Source organism: Sesamum indicum, linkage group LG15 (genome assembly GCF_000512975.1).
Source record: "Sesamum indicum cultivar Zhongzhi No. 13 linkage group LG15, S_indicum_v1.0, whole genome shotgun sequence".
In the NCBI taxonomy this organism is placed as follows: domain Eukaryota; kingdom Viridiplantae; phylum Streptophyta; class Magnoliopsida; order Lamiales; family Pedaliaceae; genus Sesamum; species Sesamum indicum.
In genome coordinates this window covers 3494689-3513697 of record NC_026159.1, presented here as the reverse complement: position 1 = coordinate 3513697, position 19009 = coordinate 3494689, and the positions used below count along the sequence as shown (strand labels likewise).

General features: G+C 37.1%; 3 protein-coding genes across 7 annotated transcripts in view; 1 reads left to right on the top strand and 2 right to left on the bottom strand.

The window, feature by feature from the left end:
* Positions 206 to 6782, top strand: LOC105177723 (BEL1-like homeodomain protein 4). Its single transcript, XM_011100967.2, has 5 exons — positions 206 to 656; positions 912 to 2329; positions 3311 to 3693; positions 4696 to 4756; positions 5982 to 6782. The coding sequence occupies exons 2-5, from the start codon at positions 995 to 997 to the stop codon at positions 6498 to 6500; spliced, it is 2298 nt and encodes a 765-aa protein (XP_011099269.1). The 5' UTR covers positions 206 to 656; positions 912 to 994; the 3' UTR covers positions 6501 to 6782.
* On the bottom strand, positions 10381 to 14344 carry LOC105177721 (BTB/POZ domain-containing protein At3g50780). 5 transcript variants are annotated; one of them, XM_011100966.2, is made up of 3 exons: positions 14229 to 14344; positions 12478 to 13215; positions 10381 to 11725 (listed from the first exon to the last, which is right to left on the bottom strand). In XM_011100966.2, exons 2-3 carry the CDS (start codon positions 13108 to 13110, stop codon positions 10754 to 10756), a joined length of 1605 nt encoding a protein of 534 aa, XP_011099268.1. In that variant the 5' UTR covers positions 13111 to 13215; positions 14229 to 14344; the 3' UTR covers positions 10381 to 10753. The 5 variants fall into 5 exon arrangements, with proteins under 5 accessions (XP_011099268.1, XP_011099265.1, XP_011099264.1 ...); XM_011100963.2 differs by lacking the exon at positions 14229 to 14344 and adding an exon at positions 13708 to 14222; XM_011100962.2 differs by lacking the exon at positions 14229 to 14344 and adding an exon at positions 13757 to 14222 and having other exon boundaries at positions 12478 to 13246.
* The window catches only part of LOC105177720 (histone-lysine N-methyltransferase SUVR5), an 11976-nt gene continuing 8589 nt past the window's right edge, over positions 15623 to 19009 (bottom strand). The window contains exons 7-13 of the mRNA XM_011100959.2: positions 18920 to 18999; positions 18119 to 18280; positions 17356 to 17472; positions 17002 to 17105; positions 16747 to 16884; positions 16302 to 16389; positions 15623 to 16056 (exon numbers count right to left, since the gene is read on the bottom strand). Of these exons, the coding sequence (XP_011099261.1) occupies positions 15949 to 16056; positions 16302 to 16389; positions 16747 to 16884; positions 17002 to 17105; positions 17356 to 17472; positions 18119 to 18280; positions 18920 to 18999 (797 nt within the window). The 3' untranslated portion in view covers positions 15623 to 15948. The remainder of the gene's footprint in view (positions 16057 to 16301; positions 16390 to 16746; positions 16885 to 17001; positions 17106 to 17355; positions 17473 to 18118; positions 18281 to 18919; positions 19000 to 19009) is intronic.

Below are 19009 nucleotides of genomic sequence, written 5' to 3'. Positions count from 1 at the left end.
CTCTTAATACTAAAGGGGTAATCTCGTCATCCCCTGATTATTATTTATTCAGTTCTGTTTTCCTTAATTTCTCCTAACCCTTGCTATTACACTCTTTTTAACCTTCTTTGTCAAGTTGGAGAAGAATTTCTCTTTTTTTTTTTTTCTTTTTTTTTGTGGGGTTAGAAAATTATAAAAAATAAAGTTAAGTGAAAAAGGAGGAGTAGGAGAAATATATAGCGACTTCTTCTCTCCTCTCACTCTCTCTCTCTCTCCATTGTCATAATTTAGTGTGTGTTTAGAGAGAGAGAGAGAGAGAGAGAGACATAAATATTCATATGTACAAGAAGACATCTTTTGTAATTTAAAACCACTTGTTCTTTGTTCTTCTCTCTTTCGAGAAGGCGATTGCAGAGAACAACAGCACTCTCACTGCAAAGAGCTACCAACAAAGAGATAGAAAAGGAGAGAAAGAGAAAGATAGAGAGAGAAAGAAACGGACAGCCTGAGAAACAGCAGACACAGAGAGAAAAAGAAGAGAAGAAAGAATTCAAGACTGAAAGAGAGAGTGTGTGTGTGTGTGTGTGTTTAATTTTATCTTTTCTCAAATCCCACAGAAGAAGAAAACGATATCTGAGGGGTTTGCACCCTTTTACGACGTCCTGCAACTATAAGAGGTATGTACATGTATGTATGCATGATGAATTAATAAAGCTGAAATCTTTGTGTATGTGAACGACAATCCAATTCAAAAAGACTTGTTTGATGCTTTCACTTTTACTCCTCACTTCCCTTTTTCTTCTTCTTTTTCATTTTTATCAAATTTCTTTCTTCATTTTTCTCATAATTTGTTCGATGATGATCATCCACTCCAATTTCCATGACGGGCTTTTCCATTTCTTGGATTTTCTCTATATATGGATCCATTGCAGCTGATTGTAAGAGAAGAAGGTGGGCTTTTTTCTGTGGTGAGAGGGCTTAAACCCAAAATGATGATGATGATGAATATAAAGACATGGACATGGGAATAGCAACACCGACACTACTCCCTTCTGTTACCTCTCATTCCAAAGGTCACAATTCTCTTCAATATCTAGACAAGCAAAATTTCTCGAATTCTATGTCCCAAGATTATCATCAGAGTATTTTCAGTTTCTCGAATGGCTTCGAGAGATCACAACAAGAACAGCAGCAGCAACACATAGCGCAGCAGATCCGACGGGATAAACTGAGGGTTCAAGGTTTCCAGCCACCAGTCCCGCCGTTAGTCGGTATTGAAGGAGAAGAATCCGGTGAACTTCCGGTTTATGAGACTGCTGGTATGTTGTCAGAGATGTTTAATTTTCCATCCGGTGTAGCCGCCACCGCCACCGAATTGCTTGAGAACCAGATACTGCAGAGTTACCGGAATCCCAGGGGTACGCCGCCCAGTGGAGGGGCCTCCACTGCGGATTGGTTTCCACACAGGCAAGGGATGGTTGTGGGGGGTGCTAATTTGGGGGATTCCAAGAATCAGACTGTAGTCAATGACACCGCTTCTCATCCTCATCATCAACAGCAGCAGCATCAGATTTCAAGCATTAATGCGGATTCAGCAGCAGCCATGCAGCTTTTTCTCATGAACCCGCAACAGCAAAGGTCGCCTTCTCCATCTCCTTCACATCCTCCTCCGTCCACTTCCTCTACACTCCATATGCTGCTTCCAAACCCCTCTTCTTCTTCCACTCTCCAAGCTTTCCAAAATCCATCCGCCGGGGCTTTTGGCCAATTCACATGGGTTCCCAATAGCGGCAATGAAAACAACCCTAATGAAATTCCAGGAGTTGTGGAAGGTCAAGGGCTTTCTCTATCATTGTCCTCTTCATTGCAGCACCTGGAGGCGGCCAAGGCTGAGGAATTGAGAATGGGAGAAGGTGGAATGTTGTTCTTTGGGCAAGGCGGAGGGTCAACTCCACCGCAGTATCAGTTCAAGAATTTTGGTGGCAGCGGCGGAGGAGCTTTGCATTTGCAAGGCGGAGGAGTTAGCCATAACCACCAGTTGCATGTGGGTCTTGGTTCTTCCTTAGGAACGGTAAATATGCTTCGCAATTCTAAGTATGCTAAGGCTGCCCAAGAGTTGTTGGAAGAGTTTTGTAGTGTTGGTAGGGGTCAGTTCAAGAAAAACAAATTCGGGAAGCAGAATAATAACAACGGAAACCCTAGTTCAAACCCAAGTGCCGGCGCCACCAGTGGCGGCGGCGCCGGCGGTGGAAATTCTTCATCTTCTTCGAAAGATAATCCTCCTTTATCAGCTGCTGACAGGCTTGAACATCAGAGAAGAAAGGTCAAACTATTATCTATGCTTGACGAGGCATGTACTCTCTCCCTCCCTACCTCCCTCCTTGTGTGTGTCAACTTCTCTCCAATTTTTAAAGAATAGAGTAAGTAGCCAATCATTGTTTGCTTAATCAGTCCATTGTTTATGAAATTCACCGGGGACAGGGATTCCGGCAAGTTTCCAGGATTATTTTATTGCCGGCTATTCAATTTGTTAATTCAAATAATTGAAGTTAATACTTCTTTACCTACTTGGATCAATATTCCTTTTAAATTTTTATGAGTGATAGGAATAGTGGGGTATATTTAGGGCACACAGGATTTTCATTTGGTGAAAGAACACGAGTGGCTAGCTACCCTCACTGTTAAACGCACGTCTTGCAGGAAAATGGTTTCCATCTGTTTGGGAAGGTGATAAGGAACTATCATAACAAATATCAATGTCCGTCGTTTCAAGATTTGCAAGAATGCTGCTGCTTCAAGAATCAAGAATTTGATTTTTCCTTCTTTTGTTTTCTCTTTTTTTGGGGGGTGGGGTTGGTTTCATACTTCATAGCGTGGAAAACTCCATTTTCTTTTTCCTTATTACACGCCGCAGTTGACTTGAAAATTGATTTTCTTGCAATATTCTTTTCAACAATACTTACCAGCAAATATTCAAATACACCAAACATGAGTAGCATATCTTGTTGTCGTCTGTATTGGGAAAAGAGAGCATCACAAGCGAGACAAGGATATTCTTCCTTCACATCAACAATCATTTCACTGCACAAGCTTGGGCTCTGATTCACACAATTATTTCCGACTCTTGAATGCCTTTCTTAATAATTAAGTGAAAATTATAATAGTATTTAAGTCCTCTGACCTGATCACTCATTTATGGATACAGAATTGCTTTCCTATTGTTGAAATGTAATGTACTATTTTCATCTTTATTTTTGTTGAATAAAAGCAGTTGATGATGAGAAATTGCGCGCACTCCCTTGTCTGATCACTCAATGTTTCCGTTTTGCAGGTGGACCGAAGGTACAACCATTACTGCGAGCAAATGCAAATGGTGGTGAATTCATTTGACATGGTGATGGGGTTCGGCGCGGCGGTGCCATACACTTGTTTGGCACAAAAGGCAATGTCCCGTCATTTCCGGTGCCTGAAAGACGCCATTGCCGCCCAGCTGAAGCACAGCTGCGAGCTGCTGGGAGAAAAAGACGCCGGCACATCGGGGGTGACGAAAGGCGAAACGCCGAGGCTTAGAATCCTGGAGCAAAGCCTCAGGCAGCAAAGAGCATTTCATCAAATGGGGATGATGGATCAAGAAGCATGGAGACCTCAAAGGGGATTGCCGGAACGATCTGTCAACATTTTGAGGGCTTGGCTTTTTGAGCATTTTCTGCACCCGTACGTTCTCTCTACTCCTTTTTTGGATCTTCCACAAATACTCCCTCTATAGTGGTGTGCAGTTAAAGAACAGAATGAATTTTTTACTACGGGATCAAGAAAAAGTTGCTTAATCAACAAAGAAATCATTATCACGGAATTCTATGATAAGACAATTTTTTCACCCTTGCTACTGTACTGTTCAAAAACCTTTTCTTTTCTTTCCATTTTTTTTTTTTTTGTTCTCTTTTTCTCCTTGTGATCATCGTTTAAAGCTACTGCTATGCAGCGTTTGATGTTGTCCCTTCAGTTAGAAAAGCTGAAAAAGTAGCTAATTTGCTAATATACATATACAAACACACACTAGCTTCTTCCTTCCCTTTTCATAATCCTTTTTCTCCTGGCATTACTAATCATATAATATATCCCGATTAGATACTCCAGATCTCTAGGCATGACAACAAGGCAAAAGTACCCATTCCAGTTATCAACAATGTTCTTACAATTTCACAGTGTTCTCTCCTAGCTATCTAGCTATAGCTAGGGCCTCCTACTTTCTTTCTCTCTCTAGACTCTAGCATGTCCCCACCTAGGTATCATCGGCTAACCCTTTATAGTACTAGCAGTATAAAATGGACAAAGGTTCCAATGATCCGGAACAATTCTTGGCGTAAAAGTTTATATCAGAGTACTAAGTAGTGCCATTACATCATAATATGATGATTTATTTAAATAGCAAATTGTGGGTAGCATGGAAAAGTGTTAGACTAAAAAGAAGAGATCGTGGGAGAGGTAGCAGAGGGCGTGCATCTGTCGACTTTACAGTTCTGAATGCGGTGACGACTGTTGTACGATATATATCTCTCTTAGATTGGGAATCCCAGCTGCCCATGCAGAAAGAAAGAAAAGATATATAGTGTATAAGTCCAATATATGTACATAAAGCTTGGGCGTCACTTTTTCTGATTTAGGTCATGAGGACTCTGAATCTAATGTCCTTTTCTTTTCTGGTCTCTATCTCAGGTACCCAAGCGATGCAGATAAGCATCTGTTGGCCCGACAGACTGGTCTATCAAGAAACCAGGTATTCCTCGTCTCGTCTTTATACTATTAATATTACTATAATCGCGTTTCTCTCTATCTCTGTCTCTTTCGACCTGTGTGGAAAAACGGGTTTTGCAAATATATATAGGGTGGTAAGAATATTGTTTAATTGGTGGTGGGTGGGTGATCCCACTTAGCAGTAAATGGAGAAGTTCGTGAATTTGCATGGAAATTGCGTCTTTGTTGTGTGGGATAACGAAGAAAAGCCAAGGCTTCTTTTTGGTCCCTTTTCATTGTTTCTTTGGATTCTTTCCCGCAAAGACATAAATTCTGAAACAGAGAGAAAACCGCTGCCAATAGTAAGAGAGCAGATTCAAGTACAGTAGAGAGAGAAACATCAAAGTTTTCAGCTTTCTCTCTCTCTCTCTCTCTCTTACGTCCACACATTTAATGGCTGAACACCATTCAAGCTCTACATCTGTACTGTAAACGCTAGATTTTTTAAGGTGCTAGATAGCTTTTTCTTCTTCTGTACTATTATATTTAAAATTGTACAACAATAAATTTAAAAAGAAATATTACTAAAAGTAAATAAACTAAGCAAAATCTCATCATAATTAAATCAAACTTATGAAAGATTAAATTCAAATAATTAGCACCACCTGTAGGTACACCTATAATTATTAGACATTTATTTAATTTGTGTAAGTAACTACCATGTGAACCCTACACTTAGGTTTTCGGGCATATTTATATATAATTAAATATATTGTAAAATCTCCTGAATTCATATTAATCATATACATATATATATATCGTTCTATTATGATGTTCATGACATGAGTTTTACTAATATTTCCATATATAGTTGTAATGAATAGTAGGTTATTAATTTTCAAGAACTAAAAATGATCAAACATGGGTCTTTCCTGAAACCAACCTTAAAATTAAAGCCTCAGTAGATACAGTTACCAACCATCCAGTCAAAAATTGAATACAAACAAGTACTCTACCTACATGCCTATTTATATACAAAAGAAATTATTTATTTATTTATTTTTTGGAATATCCAACAGATTCAGCTTGATCTTTTCCGCAGTTAATTAAATGTCTGGTACTGTAGAATGGCTACACAGTAACATCATTAAATTCCCAGATCATTTAATTATTACATCTATCGATCTATTTAAAGATGATGAGTGCACGTATATTACCTTAATCTTAATGTTGCATATGTTTGTTCTAATTAATGTTTGGTTTTCCAGGTTTCAAACTGGTTCATTAATGCCAGGGTACGTTTGTGGAAACCCATGGTCGAGGAAATGTACCAGCAAGAAGCCAAAGACGAGGCTGCATCCACTGAACAAGACCGGGACCAAAGCAGCACCAGTGCACAAACTCCAACGCTTAATGCCAATCCCCCTGCCACCACCACCACCACCGCCACGTCCGCCACCGCAATTACTCCCTCGCCAGCCAAAAGATCCGAAATCAATGCCCCCGAAAACGACCCTTCATTCGTCGCAATTAATAACAACCAATGCTTCTCGGACAACCAACCCAAGCTGCACCACCACTCGACCGCCAATGTTTCCCTGCCGCCTGCCCCCGCCGTCGCGCAATCTTTTTCGGTCGTCCATCCTTCAAATGATGGTATCCATGAATCGACGCTGATAAGGTTTGGTACGAATGCCGGTGACGTTTCACTCACTCTGGGGCTACGTCACGCCGGAAATTTGCCGGAGAAGAGTCCCTTCTCAGTAAGAGACTTCGGGGGCTGTTAAGTAATTAAGTCGAAATACCCGCCCTGTGCTTAAATAAGAAATTAAACCTGCTGCTGCTTGGTTTCATATATATATATATATATAGTTTTAATTATGTCAGAAGTGGTTTAATTAATTAAATTAGCTCTTTTTTTTTTTCATTTTTGTTTTTGTTTTTCCTCTCTGTGTCTGTTCCCGCTAGACAATCACAAAATGAGGACGTAGAAACTAATGTTAGCAAAATTGTATAGTTAAATATTCATTTTGTTGCACCTTTAATTATATACTTACCCCCTCGATCCATTACTATTTGTATCTCTCGATCGTAATTGTATTACCTGATGATCTGAATGAAAATAAAATTGGCATGTAATCATATTAATTGTTTCAGAGTTGCATGCTGAGTTCACGAATTTATATATATATATATATATATATATGGGACGGGAATTCAAACATTGAATATCTATTTATTTTAAAACAGTCGTCGTTTCTCTTTAAAATTCATTTAAAATAATTGATTATGTGTAATTGCATGCCTTCTGGCTTAATTTTAATTTATTAAGCTGCTTGGATAGAGAGCCTAATTGAGTAATTAGATTTAAGCAATTACTGGTATACGTACGTACAATATCAAATTATAATAGTAATTGAATTGAAAATCCATGGCTAGTACAGTAATTGAAGTGTCTGTATTTGAATTCAAGAATCTTGGCAATAAATGACTGTTTATTTGATATGGTCAGAGATATATGGTATTCACAAATGTGTCGAAAACCATTAAATTTATAAAGGCATGTACATATGTACCACCATCTATTGCTACATATTCACTTGTTTGATTTTTTCATATTTCTGAACCAGGCAAAAGATTGTTACCCCCACCACAATATTTATATTCATCATCATTACTCAAATATATATATATATGTATATATATATATATTAATTTCGAGTGCATCACCATAGTAATATAAGTTTATTTTTCTTTTATAAGATTCTTGTATCATACCAAATATATAAAAAGAAAGAAACAAATGAAACAAAAAGAAAAATGGTTATATTCATAGAAGAAGCTCAAACATATACAAGTTTGTGATTGCGAGACTGCAATCCTGTCCTGTTATTACTTGCAAAATGGGTTCTTACGTCGTTTTCAACTTCATTTATTTGTATTTGCGGTAATAATAGTGAGCGTAAATGGTACATGAAAATAAAACTCACTCATTTTGTGGTGGAGAAAAGTAAGGGGAAACTGCTTTGTACTAAATTTCACATCTGCGCTTGCTTTTTGCTACATTTGTTGTATGCAAACAGCTGGTTCCATCCACACCACAGTTAATTTCTTGAAATCTAGATAAACCCTGTACAAAGCAACAATCACCCTCTACCGCAATATCATTTCTTGCTTTTAAACTGGGATATCTTGTTTGCCAACCCCAATTCTACCTCACAAATTAATTATTATTATTTTTTTATACTTATGGATTTAATTTATTCTTGCCATTTTATTATTTGGTAAATATTTTAGAATTAGATTAATTCATATATATATATATATATATTCTTAAAATGCATTTATTTTTCAAATTCAAGTTATATATTCTCTGAGGAGTTAAAATAATAATTGGACATACAGGTACTACTAATACTCAACCACTACATTACAACAAGTTACTTATATAATTTGTCATATGTGACTGACATCAAATTATTTTGTTTTCCTCCAACTATTTCGTGTTAAATCAGACTCCTTTGCTTTGGAACTGAGACAGATAAAAAGAAGTCCTACTTTTCTAGCAACTTTGCAAAAAAATTATTGACCCATATTTTTCTAGATTTTACATGGAACCAATGACTTACGTGCAATCGCAGTCTGATATTCTCCTGTATTTTAATTGGAATTGACCAATTATATACGCAATTGTTTTACTTATTTTCCTAGATGTTGAGAAGGTGTCAGAGAATGGACTAATTAATTACAAATTTGTCATTACTAAAATCTTATCAGTTCCCATAATTTTATCGTATATTTTGAAAAAAACTATTTTTAAAAAAATATTTTAAATAAATTTAACCAAACATGTTGTATGTCACTAGTTTGAGACTAGATAAGTAAGAGGACTATTAATAATGTTTTGTGAGTTGTGGGGCTGATGTAATAAACTCATGAGCTAACCACCCATTTTAATATGGTAGCAAGAAAAATGAGGCAGTATTGAAATATGATGCAAATAAGCAATGTGATTTCCAAGTAGTGGCATGAAAATTGCATGAGCTCAGTGTTGCATGAAAACTCGCAAGACAATGAAAAGAATTACTTAGGTGTTTGATTCTGATGGAAAATATTAATAAATGAGTGTTGAGGACAAGACAGAATTGTAGGGACAGGACATGAGATGACACGACAAGACACGAGTGGGGAAAACACACACAGCAAACCTAATCATAGTAATAATTTGTTTCTGATGATGAATGTGAAATTTGTAGTAAATATTTGAATTGTACCTTCATTTGTTGTGGTGGTTGGCAATGGCAATGCAAATGGGAATGGGTTTTGTTTCTGAATTCTGACCATTTCTGGACCATAAACATCAGTTGGAGCAGGAGGACCACCCCACCCTTCCTTACCATTGAGATTTCCGCAACTTTTCACAATGCTTTTCTTGTCATCTTCCCTCTATTCTCAATCTTGCCGCCAAAATTGTTGGATTTTTTCATATGATCCTTTAAAATATTAGATTGTTATTATTAGGAATAACTACACTTTATTTTTTTAAAATTTGATATAATTACGTATAAATTCTTGTAGTTTGAAAAATTACATTTAGCATTTTTTAGGTTCCTTTTCGTTTAATAAACAAATCCATCCGTTAGTTAATATTAACTGAATTTACTAATATAAATAAAAAATTATATATTTACCATTGATTGACTTATTATTAATTTATTACAGGCTAAATAAATCTTTTTATAACAAAATTACCTCATACATCTTCACGCATTAATGCATGTGTGGATGTATGTCTTCACCGTTATAAGGGTAGGTTAGTCAGAAAAAAATTATTTGACCTGTAAGAAGCCAATTGAGAGTAAATATTAATTTTTATTTAATTTTTTTATTAATATAAATAATTTAGTAAATTTTAATTAATAAAATGACTTATTTGTTAGATCAAGCAAGAATTGCATAATGACTACTGGCCAACTACTCAATAGTGGGGGCATGGTGGATTAGATAATGACAGAAGGATAGCCCACCTACTAGAATGGCGGGCCCCAATGTTGGGCTGGGAAGATATGATAGAAGGCGCTGTTTGGGCCTCAAACACTCCAACAACCCATCTTCAATAATTAAAACCTCCTTTCTTGTTTAATTTCTTGTTCACTTTAAAATTATGTCAAGAAATTAAAATAAAACTACCCGGATTATTCATCACTTTTTCTATATTCTGAACTGCCGAAAATAAAAAAATCTTGAGATCAAAATCCCATTTCTTTTATTTTTTTAAAATAATAATCATCAATTACTTTGTAGAATACGCCAGATTATTCGATCATATCTTAATAATTTCATAACGAATAAAAAATAATAAGTTTATGTAAGTATTCTAGGTAAAACCCCATTTTGAAATCACGAGATTTTGAGTAATTAAGGCAAAAATTGGACCACACTACATTACCATCATCAAGACAATGAAATTAAAAGCTCTGGAGATGGGAATTTTCAGAAAGAGAGGCTTTTTATTGAACACAAAAAACAAGGACCATCTGACAGATTACAACCCAATCCTGCACCATTATCGCCATTGTATTAATGAGGAGAGATCTTCAATCCCAGATGTTGTTAGGCAGGCTGCACCTGCATCCCTATTGAATTCCTTTCCATTACAACAACATTAAACCAGACAGGGAGAGCTGGTCAAATCTAGTAACAAAAACAAGACTAGGAACATCTTTCTCTTGAACAGTTTGAATTGTTTAGAGATGGTCTTAGTATTGGACTAAGTATATAGAGACATAATATTATGAAAATGCACGAAAACTGAAACTCGGACTATGCTACCTTTTATGGATTTAGAATATAGTGTGAGAATAATTACATTCATCAATCCAAAGGGAAGTTGATAAAATACAGCTCGTTGTGTAAGTGATTCACTGTTTTGGTCAGAGCTCAGGTAGGTTTTTAGCATATATTCATCATCAAGATTATGGAAATTCTTGTCTTAGACATCGTCCGTGGTTAACTGGTTTTCCTGCAGAAACGTGTAGTTCTATTGCTCTTCCGCCTTTGGTGTCGTCGAGCCACTCGGCTGCTGGAGACTCACGGGTTCCACATATGGTCTAATGAATGTTCTCCTCCACCAGACCTCGAATGCTCTCTGAAGATTCGGGCAGTTGTCACCAGTCTTGAGAAAAATCCCCAACCAAGAAAGCAAAATGCTCTGCTGGTCCTCTAAAGGCAGCGTGAGGATGGTCCTGCCTATTCCTTCCTCCACGACCTTCCGGTCAAATGATCTGCAGCCATGTTGTAACCAGCTGTAGTCATCAATTAATGCCTGTAGCCATGTTTGTAGCAATAAATGACGTGTATCCCTGCACGGAAGGAGCTGCCCTCGTCCTATTCCAACAAATAGCCTTGCAGTAATTTTGCTCACATGGTGGCGAGATACGATAGGAAGTTTCGTGTGATGTGAAGCCAATTCCTGTTGACTAGCCCAAAGCACAGCAAATTCATCTGCTGCTTGCCGGTCGGCTAAAATATCCAGTAACCATAAGAGGTTGTCAGCTTCCAGAGCCATGGATTTCACCACTGGTTCTATTGTATCTGTGGATTTATCAGCAAAATTTGATTCAGCAGCTTTTCTGAACAGAGACAATAAAGAAGCCAGGGAACTTCTGCAGGATGCGTAGATTGTTTCATTGCACAAGTCGGCTGAGCCTGAAAAGCTAAGATTGTTATTTTCCCTGAGGAGTTTCAGTACAACGGATTTCATCTCACGCCTCCCTCTTTCCTCGTTGCTCTTGAGCACCAGCTCCAGTATATGAGAAAGGGTGTCTTTAGGTGGTTTTGGAATTTCAGAAGACACTCGTTTTAGTACCGGTTTGACTCTAATGGTCTCACCTTTGAGACGCAAGACTGAGGAAACCACTTTCTCTTCTTCCTCTTCCCCAACCCAAGGTACTGCTTCCAAGTAGTCCAAGCACGTTCGGACGCAAGTTGTAAAACCAAGCTCTTCAGCAACCTAAGTTGTCATCAAGTTACAAACATCACATGAGAGTTTCTTAGAGAAGTAATGCTAAAATGTGTGGTTCAATATGAAGAAACCTCTAGAGAATAATCATTGCCTCACATAAAGAACTAAATTACAGTTTATGATAACCTCCAGCAATTCACCATATTATATGCAATTTAATATGATGATAGCCTCTGTAGTAATATCCCCAGGATGACTATCAATAAAATCTAAATGCTATGTATATGCATGTGATTGTATAGTTTTAGAAAATTTAGAGTAATTCCTTCAATTGCATGTTACCTGACTTAAACTTCAGGCAATCTCAGTAATATAAGCCAGAGTGGATGGATTGAAGATCATCTAAGTTAGGAAAGAATATTTTAGTGAAACATCTCATCCAGGCAACTCCGCCACATCTTTAGTATTTTCATACTATCAATTAATGACTGCAGGCTTGCAACAACAACCAAGAGCCTATTTCAGGCTTTCGCTATCTCAGTTTTAGCAGAAATCTGAATTACCCACAATGAAACTAGGGCAGACCTAGAAATTGTCAAATGAAATCCTGGTAATGCCCACTTGAACTAAGTAAGAGTTTGTCAAAGTAGAACTGTACATTACTATGAGTACCCTAAACAACGTGTTTAAGTTTTGTTGACAGTTTCCAATCTTCACTAGTAGAAAGCACGGAAAAAAACCCATTAAAATCAAGGTCAATCAAGATTTAACTGAAAGATAGAAGAACCACGAGATGTTACCTTGAGGATGCATAGCACACGCGATACGTTTTGCTTGATTAACTGTTGCTTCAGTTCTTTGCAGTACATCAGTCCAACAGTTTCGACATATACCTCAACATCCTCGCAGTCATCAATTTCAATACAGGGGAAAAACGGCTGCTGGCTCAATATTTTGTTGGCAAAGAAACTGCTGTTTTCCACTAGTATACTCCTATGGACACTCAGTTTGACAGCAACTCCTTGCTTTCCAAGCAAAATTACCTTCAGATCACTTGTTCCTGGTTCACCAAACTCAATTGTTACCTTCCTAGGCACATTCTCAACCTTTAGCCGAGGTGTCTCAATATTTATCAATGCAGCATCAAGAACAGGTGCATCAGAACTATGGGTTCTTTGATCACCAGGAACAGGACCTGTCCTTGACGAAGTCCCTGGCTTTCTCTCGGTTACTGAGGTTTGTTTCCTCTGAACTGAAGTATTTTGGTTCATAGGAGATGATTTGGGCTTGTCTGGAGGAACTTGTGTCTTGATTGTCTTTTGAAAAACAACGGGAGATGGACAACACCAAAATCCTTCTGGGGTCACAGCAATTGGAACACTTTTAATTTTGGTATCGCCCTGCTCCACTCTTCTAAGTTTAACTTCAGCCATGTCCAAGAACACTTTCAAACCCTAATTAAGTCAACACATTGCCTTTGCATTTAAAATGGAACTGAGGTGGACTCCTGAAAAGTCTTGACAATTCTATTTCAAACTCTGTTTGGAACAAAAACCGTCTTTTAGTATTCTGTAAGATGAGAACAGAAAGGTCTAAGTATGATATAAAATTTCTTTCCTCCTGAAAGAACCCTCCCTTTGCAAGGCTGATTTCGAAGATATGAAGCAAGGCAACACACCAACAATAGTAATTCTCAGTTACAGCAAAGAATCCGGTATTTCACCAGATCCTTACACAGTACAAGAAACTTAAGAAAACCTTTACTCCATAATCAACTCATTCCTATGAACAATTTTAAAGATGCAAGCACAAAGAAAAAGCAAAACGTATCTTGAACAAGTATATTTCTACGAAGCACAAGTTCTACAAGGAAAGCATAGAAACCAACCACAATTGCTCAAATTGCTGTTTTACTTCTTTCAAGCAACTAACAATAGCATCTAGGAACCCAGAATGAAGAAGAAACACAACCCTTTAAACTAAAGCTCCATGAGATCACAAAGAAGCATAAAGATGGTATTGTTAAATACCCATTCTGGAGGAATCTTCTTGAAACCCCAGAGTAAAACAAAGACTCACCAACAAACTGAGTAATCTGAGAGCCTTCTTCACAAGCCCTTTTCAGTTAATTAGACACTGAAAATGATTGAAGAGCTTGGATGTCACGCATCAAGGAAACCACTTTAGTATGGGACTTAAACAGAGTGGAATGATGAGTGCATACATATTTTAATCAAATATGATGATTAAACAAATCCTGAGCAAAGAAAGTACCACGTTATAAGAGTAAACAAAGTTCTAACAACAAATTCTAACTTTAAATAACTTTGCCAGTGCGCTTTCTTGATGTCAATGATTATTTTTTTTTGTGGGTCTGAAATATATCATCATGTCTTTGGCTCTTCATAACTCTGTTTCTCTCTCACGCACAAAAAAACAAACTGAGAGTGATGAAAGAGAGACAGGCATGCAACATGAAATGGGGACGTCGCCCTTTCCATCTTTGTTTTGTTGCTTTTTACAAAGCATTATCGTGTCTCCACGCTCTTACTTTTGATGAAGAGAGAATCTCTCACTTGAAGACACCGTAGATTACAAGCCAAGTCTTTCGCACCTCGAATTGGCCTCGCACGCCGTGTCTGCGTTTAGGGGCTTGTATTTTAGATTATTTTCTGCGCCTTCTGTCTCTTGTTTTAATTCAAAATTTAAGGCGAAACCTCGGAATCCTCAAAAAGTATTCAAGAATTGGAAGATTTCATGATCAGAACTCATTCTTTTACTTTATTCTTTTGCTTCAGCCTTAAACTTCAAAACTTTCTTAAAAGGATAATGTATGGTATTGTAAGATGCCACAATTTAGGTGCACTAGAAAAGTAGATCAAACAGTTCGGGGAATAAACATAATATAAATTCCACTGCTGATATAACTTAATTCTTGAATCTTGATATTAGATGTTTTTACATCCTATTATATATATCTATATATCTACATATATAAATGAAACGAGCTTTCTAGTTTATGGTAAATGCGCTTAAAAGATCATTAAACAAGCTTTAGTTCTTGTCCATTTTTCTTAATATTCAGGATCAGAGATGATTATTACAATCCTTCATTTCTTGGGAAGTTATATAAATCCCACTAATCTAAAACTTGACAACTTGGGTGGAAAACAAAGATAAAGTAACTGTTAAGAGGTTCCATCAGAAAGGACACCAGACCAGACCCACCAATTGAGAAAGCAAAGCAATTACAAAAATCATGGAGTTCTTTTGACTTCTCTTCTTTTTTGGCATTATTTCAGACATGGACCATCGATCGCTGTAAAACTACAACAGCAGCATTTCAAAATGATTAGTGAGAAAGTAAATGGCAGCAGTTCCCATAATCATTACTGTCCTTTCACCATGAAAAGAATTCCATGCCCGAGACGCGATGGCATTGCTTTACAACATGGGCCCGCCATGCCATTCCCTTCTCGTCTAAATCACAATATCATGAAAACGAAATACTCCATAGTGAAAAACTTGTTATGATCAATAGCGGTGGAGGACGAATAATAATGCGTGCTTAGTAGAACGGCTACACCATTCATTAAATTGGTCCTAGTGTAGGCTCCACGCCATCAACGGCGTAGATCACCGGGAACTAGTCAGTCCAGGTGCTTCTATTTCTCCTTTGGGAACTAGTCAGATATTGAAATTTCTGAAGGAGTCGGGACCATGAACAATTGTGTACAGAACAAAGCAGGGTCGTTACTCTACATGCGTGCTGACACTCTTATCACCAACTGCAATTGCAAAATTAGAGAATAGCAGCCTCAAAGCTGAGAATGCAACAAAAAAGATCAACTCAAGGAGAAATCATTATGCTGTTATCCTGTCCCGACGAGGTGGCCTCCATGTAGCATTATGTAAACATATGGTAATTATGTTAAATTTAACTTATAAGGCAAAGTTAGAATAAAAAATTAACAATTAAGGCGAAAAAAGTATCTACACTCATGAAAAATTAGAAGCGAACCAGAGATTCAAGTAGTACACTAAATGTATGCCAGTGACCTATGTTAGATTCCCGAGATAGAGTTCCAATTGGATATAGCAGGGAAGGTGTGCACAACCCAACTGAGAGATGCACACAAGATGCAAACGATTTTCCACGGCAATAGATACACGTTAGCCAGTAATGCAACAAATGCTGTCCATCTTGAGAACCTCGACATGAAAAGGTATGGTAATAAGCCTCTGATGCTGCAAAGTCTTCGGACTAGGAACTAATAAAGCCTCCCCTTGCAACTGGGAGCTCCACATAAACATTGGCATCCTTCTCCAGGCAATAGCTTGTACCGGAAATCATATGTCAATTCTTCCCCCAAAGCTATCTGCTCATAATATTTAACAGTAGGAAATAGGTAAGAATAAACAAGGAAGAAGGGTTGACATTACACTAGTTAGATGTCAAAAAGCCAAAGAGGTGAAAGAACTCATAGTTATAGACTAAGAAACTTACATTAAACTAAACATGGTATATGAAATATTTCTAGACCTATATTGAAGTAAAAGTCTTGAATCTCGGTGACAATAAAGTTCATATATTGGGGGTCTTGAGGAAATGTAGAGTGCTTACATCGCGGCTGGCATAGAAGCCAATGTGTGCAAGTTGACTATCCATGCTTTCGACCAGAACTTGATGATTCACAAGGTTTGGCGAGCAGCTAAAAACAGTATAAGAGAAAGGATCAATGACCAGCTGCCACTAGGATGAAATCCATATGTAAAGAAAAAATGGCTCCATATTAATGAGAAGAAATTGCATAGAATTTTGAATTATCATATATAAGTGACCCCTTCGCATTTTTTCATGCTTTCCAGAAATACCTGAAAGTTATTTTGTCCAGAGGGTCATTCTAGTTAATGGCATGAACAAATAGTACCAACAATCTCACCAAATGAAGTGCCAAGATATCAAAATGGCTGAATTACGAGAACTTTTCTTCAAGTTGTGATGGTTGCAGAAACTGTCTGATGCCTAAGAACAATAGCAACCAGAAAGAAAAAAAGTTGTCCCTCACCTGTGGTTAATGTAACGTGAAATGTTTCCGTAATTGGTGGCATCAATTACATATGGAACCTGCCCTTCAATCAATCTGCTCATGTCATTGATATGGGCGTCAATCTCATAAAAATATCTGCAACCTTCTTTACCATACCTGCTTTTCCAAATAAATGACAAATTGGAATATTTTTCAATCAAGTACAACGGAATTAACACGATCCATCTGGGATAGTATTACTATAGAAAAGATCATATGAACAGAAAATCAAACCTATTGCGTCTCTCATTTGCTTCCTTTTCATCAATGACCTCTCCAATATACTCGCACACAAAGGTGCCACGAAGAATTGTTTCCCTAGCCCTCACTGCCCATCCCTGCATGCAAAATGGCAAAAGTTGGTAAATTACCACCTGGCCTAGAGATATTACACAACATGTAGCTAGCTTTGTCATAATCAACTAACTTGAGTATTGGATTAGAAATTAACAAAAAAATACTACATATTTTATATAATAATAACTTTCAAGATGGAAATTATCCAACATATGATGTAACCAAACCTGTTTGGAATATCAGTCACATTATCCATTTTTACTGAAAATTCAAACATATATGGATGGTTACCTTTCTTTCTGTTTTAAATATTTCTAACTTCACTTGCACTCCATTTTGCAAAACCCTGTTTCGACAAGCTCTACTGCAGCAGCACCTCTGATTACACTCGTAAACTAGATAACCTTCCTGATGATTTATGAAAGTATTACATGTTATACAGATCACTCTCCATAATATAGCATAAAAATGACAGACTGATTGAAGATTAAGCAAGATCAGACACTCCATGATCCTAAATATAACTGAATAGTCTTCCAAAAACATGGTAGCAAACACAACAATGATATGTTGAGCCAAGAAGATGGTTATTTAGTACATCAGCAAACAGAGCGAATGCAACGAGCTCCACATAAGTAACTATCTACAGGGGGAACAGAAACATGAAAAAATAAGTTGGTTTTCGTAATATGCAATCTCAATTTCAATCATCTTGTGACTCTTGTCATTTATACAAAATGACAGCTGTAAATACATGGTGTGTGTTGTGGAAGTATTATAGCTACATAAATCTAGCGAAAGGTCCTTGTTTATTGCAAGGAAAATCAAAACAAGTCTTTTAGTGAAAACTCCATAACAGCAGTTGACAGGACATAGCTTTATCCAACTCAGGGAAACATCTGATGACAAAGAAACCCAACAATTAAACCTAAAGCCAGAATTATTTTAATTGACATCCAGGATTACAGCAGCATTTTTCCATTTATAATTAACCAGCACAAAGCAAATGCTAGAACGAACTCAAAATGTGTAATGCAAGGAAAGTGCCATGTACCTCCAATACTATTCGACCTCTCTCATCATAGGGAAACCTTCCATTCATGGGCTTTCCATAAATATCTTTAGCATCTTCGTAATCATTGTCAAAAAGATACACATGATCACATGCTTCAGAACAGCACGTCAAATGGGCACAAGCACACCCCAATTGCAAACTCTAGACATGGATAGAATGATTCATTAGTTAGTTTCAAGAGAATGCATATGCATTTAGTAATACCGGAATAGTACTTATATTAGCAATATGAATCACTGGCGTTCTCAAAAAAATAATAGATTCCATTGTAGTATTTGCTTATCATACAGAGAAATAACAATCTGTGGCAGCTAGCTAGTGCAAGGATATGCACATCATTGAATATTGATTATTTAATGTACCAGCTATAATTAAGACCGTCCTTCCAGATTCAAGAACATTAACAGAAGAGGTTGCTTTACTCATCATTCAGGTTCACATAGTAGCACTAATGGCAGAATGTCTTAGTAGACGATAGTCCTAGGGAGCCGAGGTTATTTAACAAACTGCTTTGACAAACTTAACAGCAACTTTCTTTTATTTGCTTTTGAGTAACCATCTATATCTATATCTCTCACGAAAAGCAACATTTTCCAAACGTAAGTGCAGAACAAAAGTTCTGCCTCTCTTGAAGGACAGCATAATCTCTTAGTGAGTACACTTCCCAGTGGACATGAAGGATTGAAGGTAATTCGGTAAGATATAGTAGATACCAACTCATCAAGGAGTAACATCGAAATTAGACAAGGACATGAGACAGAAAAGTTAACTCAAAGATACCTCTGATTCAAGAACAAGGGATTGATCAAGCAATGGCTTTGTAATGTAAGTAAAGCTTTCCCATGGAAAGGAGTACTCAATCATTTGTCC

What these genes read in the sequence shown, in the direction of transcription:
- LOC105177721 (XM_011100966.2), bottom strand. Translation starts at nt 13,110, where the DNA reads ATGGCTGAAGTTAAACTTAGAAGAGTGGAGCAGGGCGATACCAAAATT. An exon ending in GTGTGCTATGCATCCTCAAG is followed by an intron (nt 11,726 to 12,477) that starts GTAACATCTCGT and finishes ATGACAACTTAG; the next exon opens with GTTGCTGAAGAGCTTGGTTT.
- LOC105177723 (XM_011100967.2), top strand. Translation starts at nt 995, where the DNA reads ATGGACATGGGAATAGCAACACCGACACTACTCCCTTCTGTTACCTCT. An exon ending in TATTATCTATGCTTGACGAG is followed by an intron (nt 2,330 to 3,310) that starts GCATGTACTCTC and finishes TCCGTTTTGCAG; the next exon opens with GTGGACCGAAGGTACAACCA. An exon ending in TTTGAGCATTTTCTGCACCC is followed by an intron (nt 3,694 to 4,695) that starts GTACGTTCTCTC and finishes TCTCTATCTCAG; the next exon opens with GTACCCAAGCGATGCAGATA.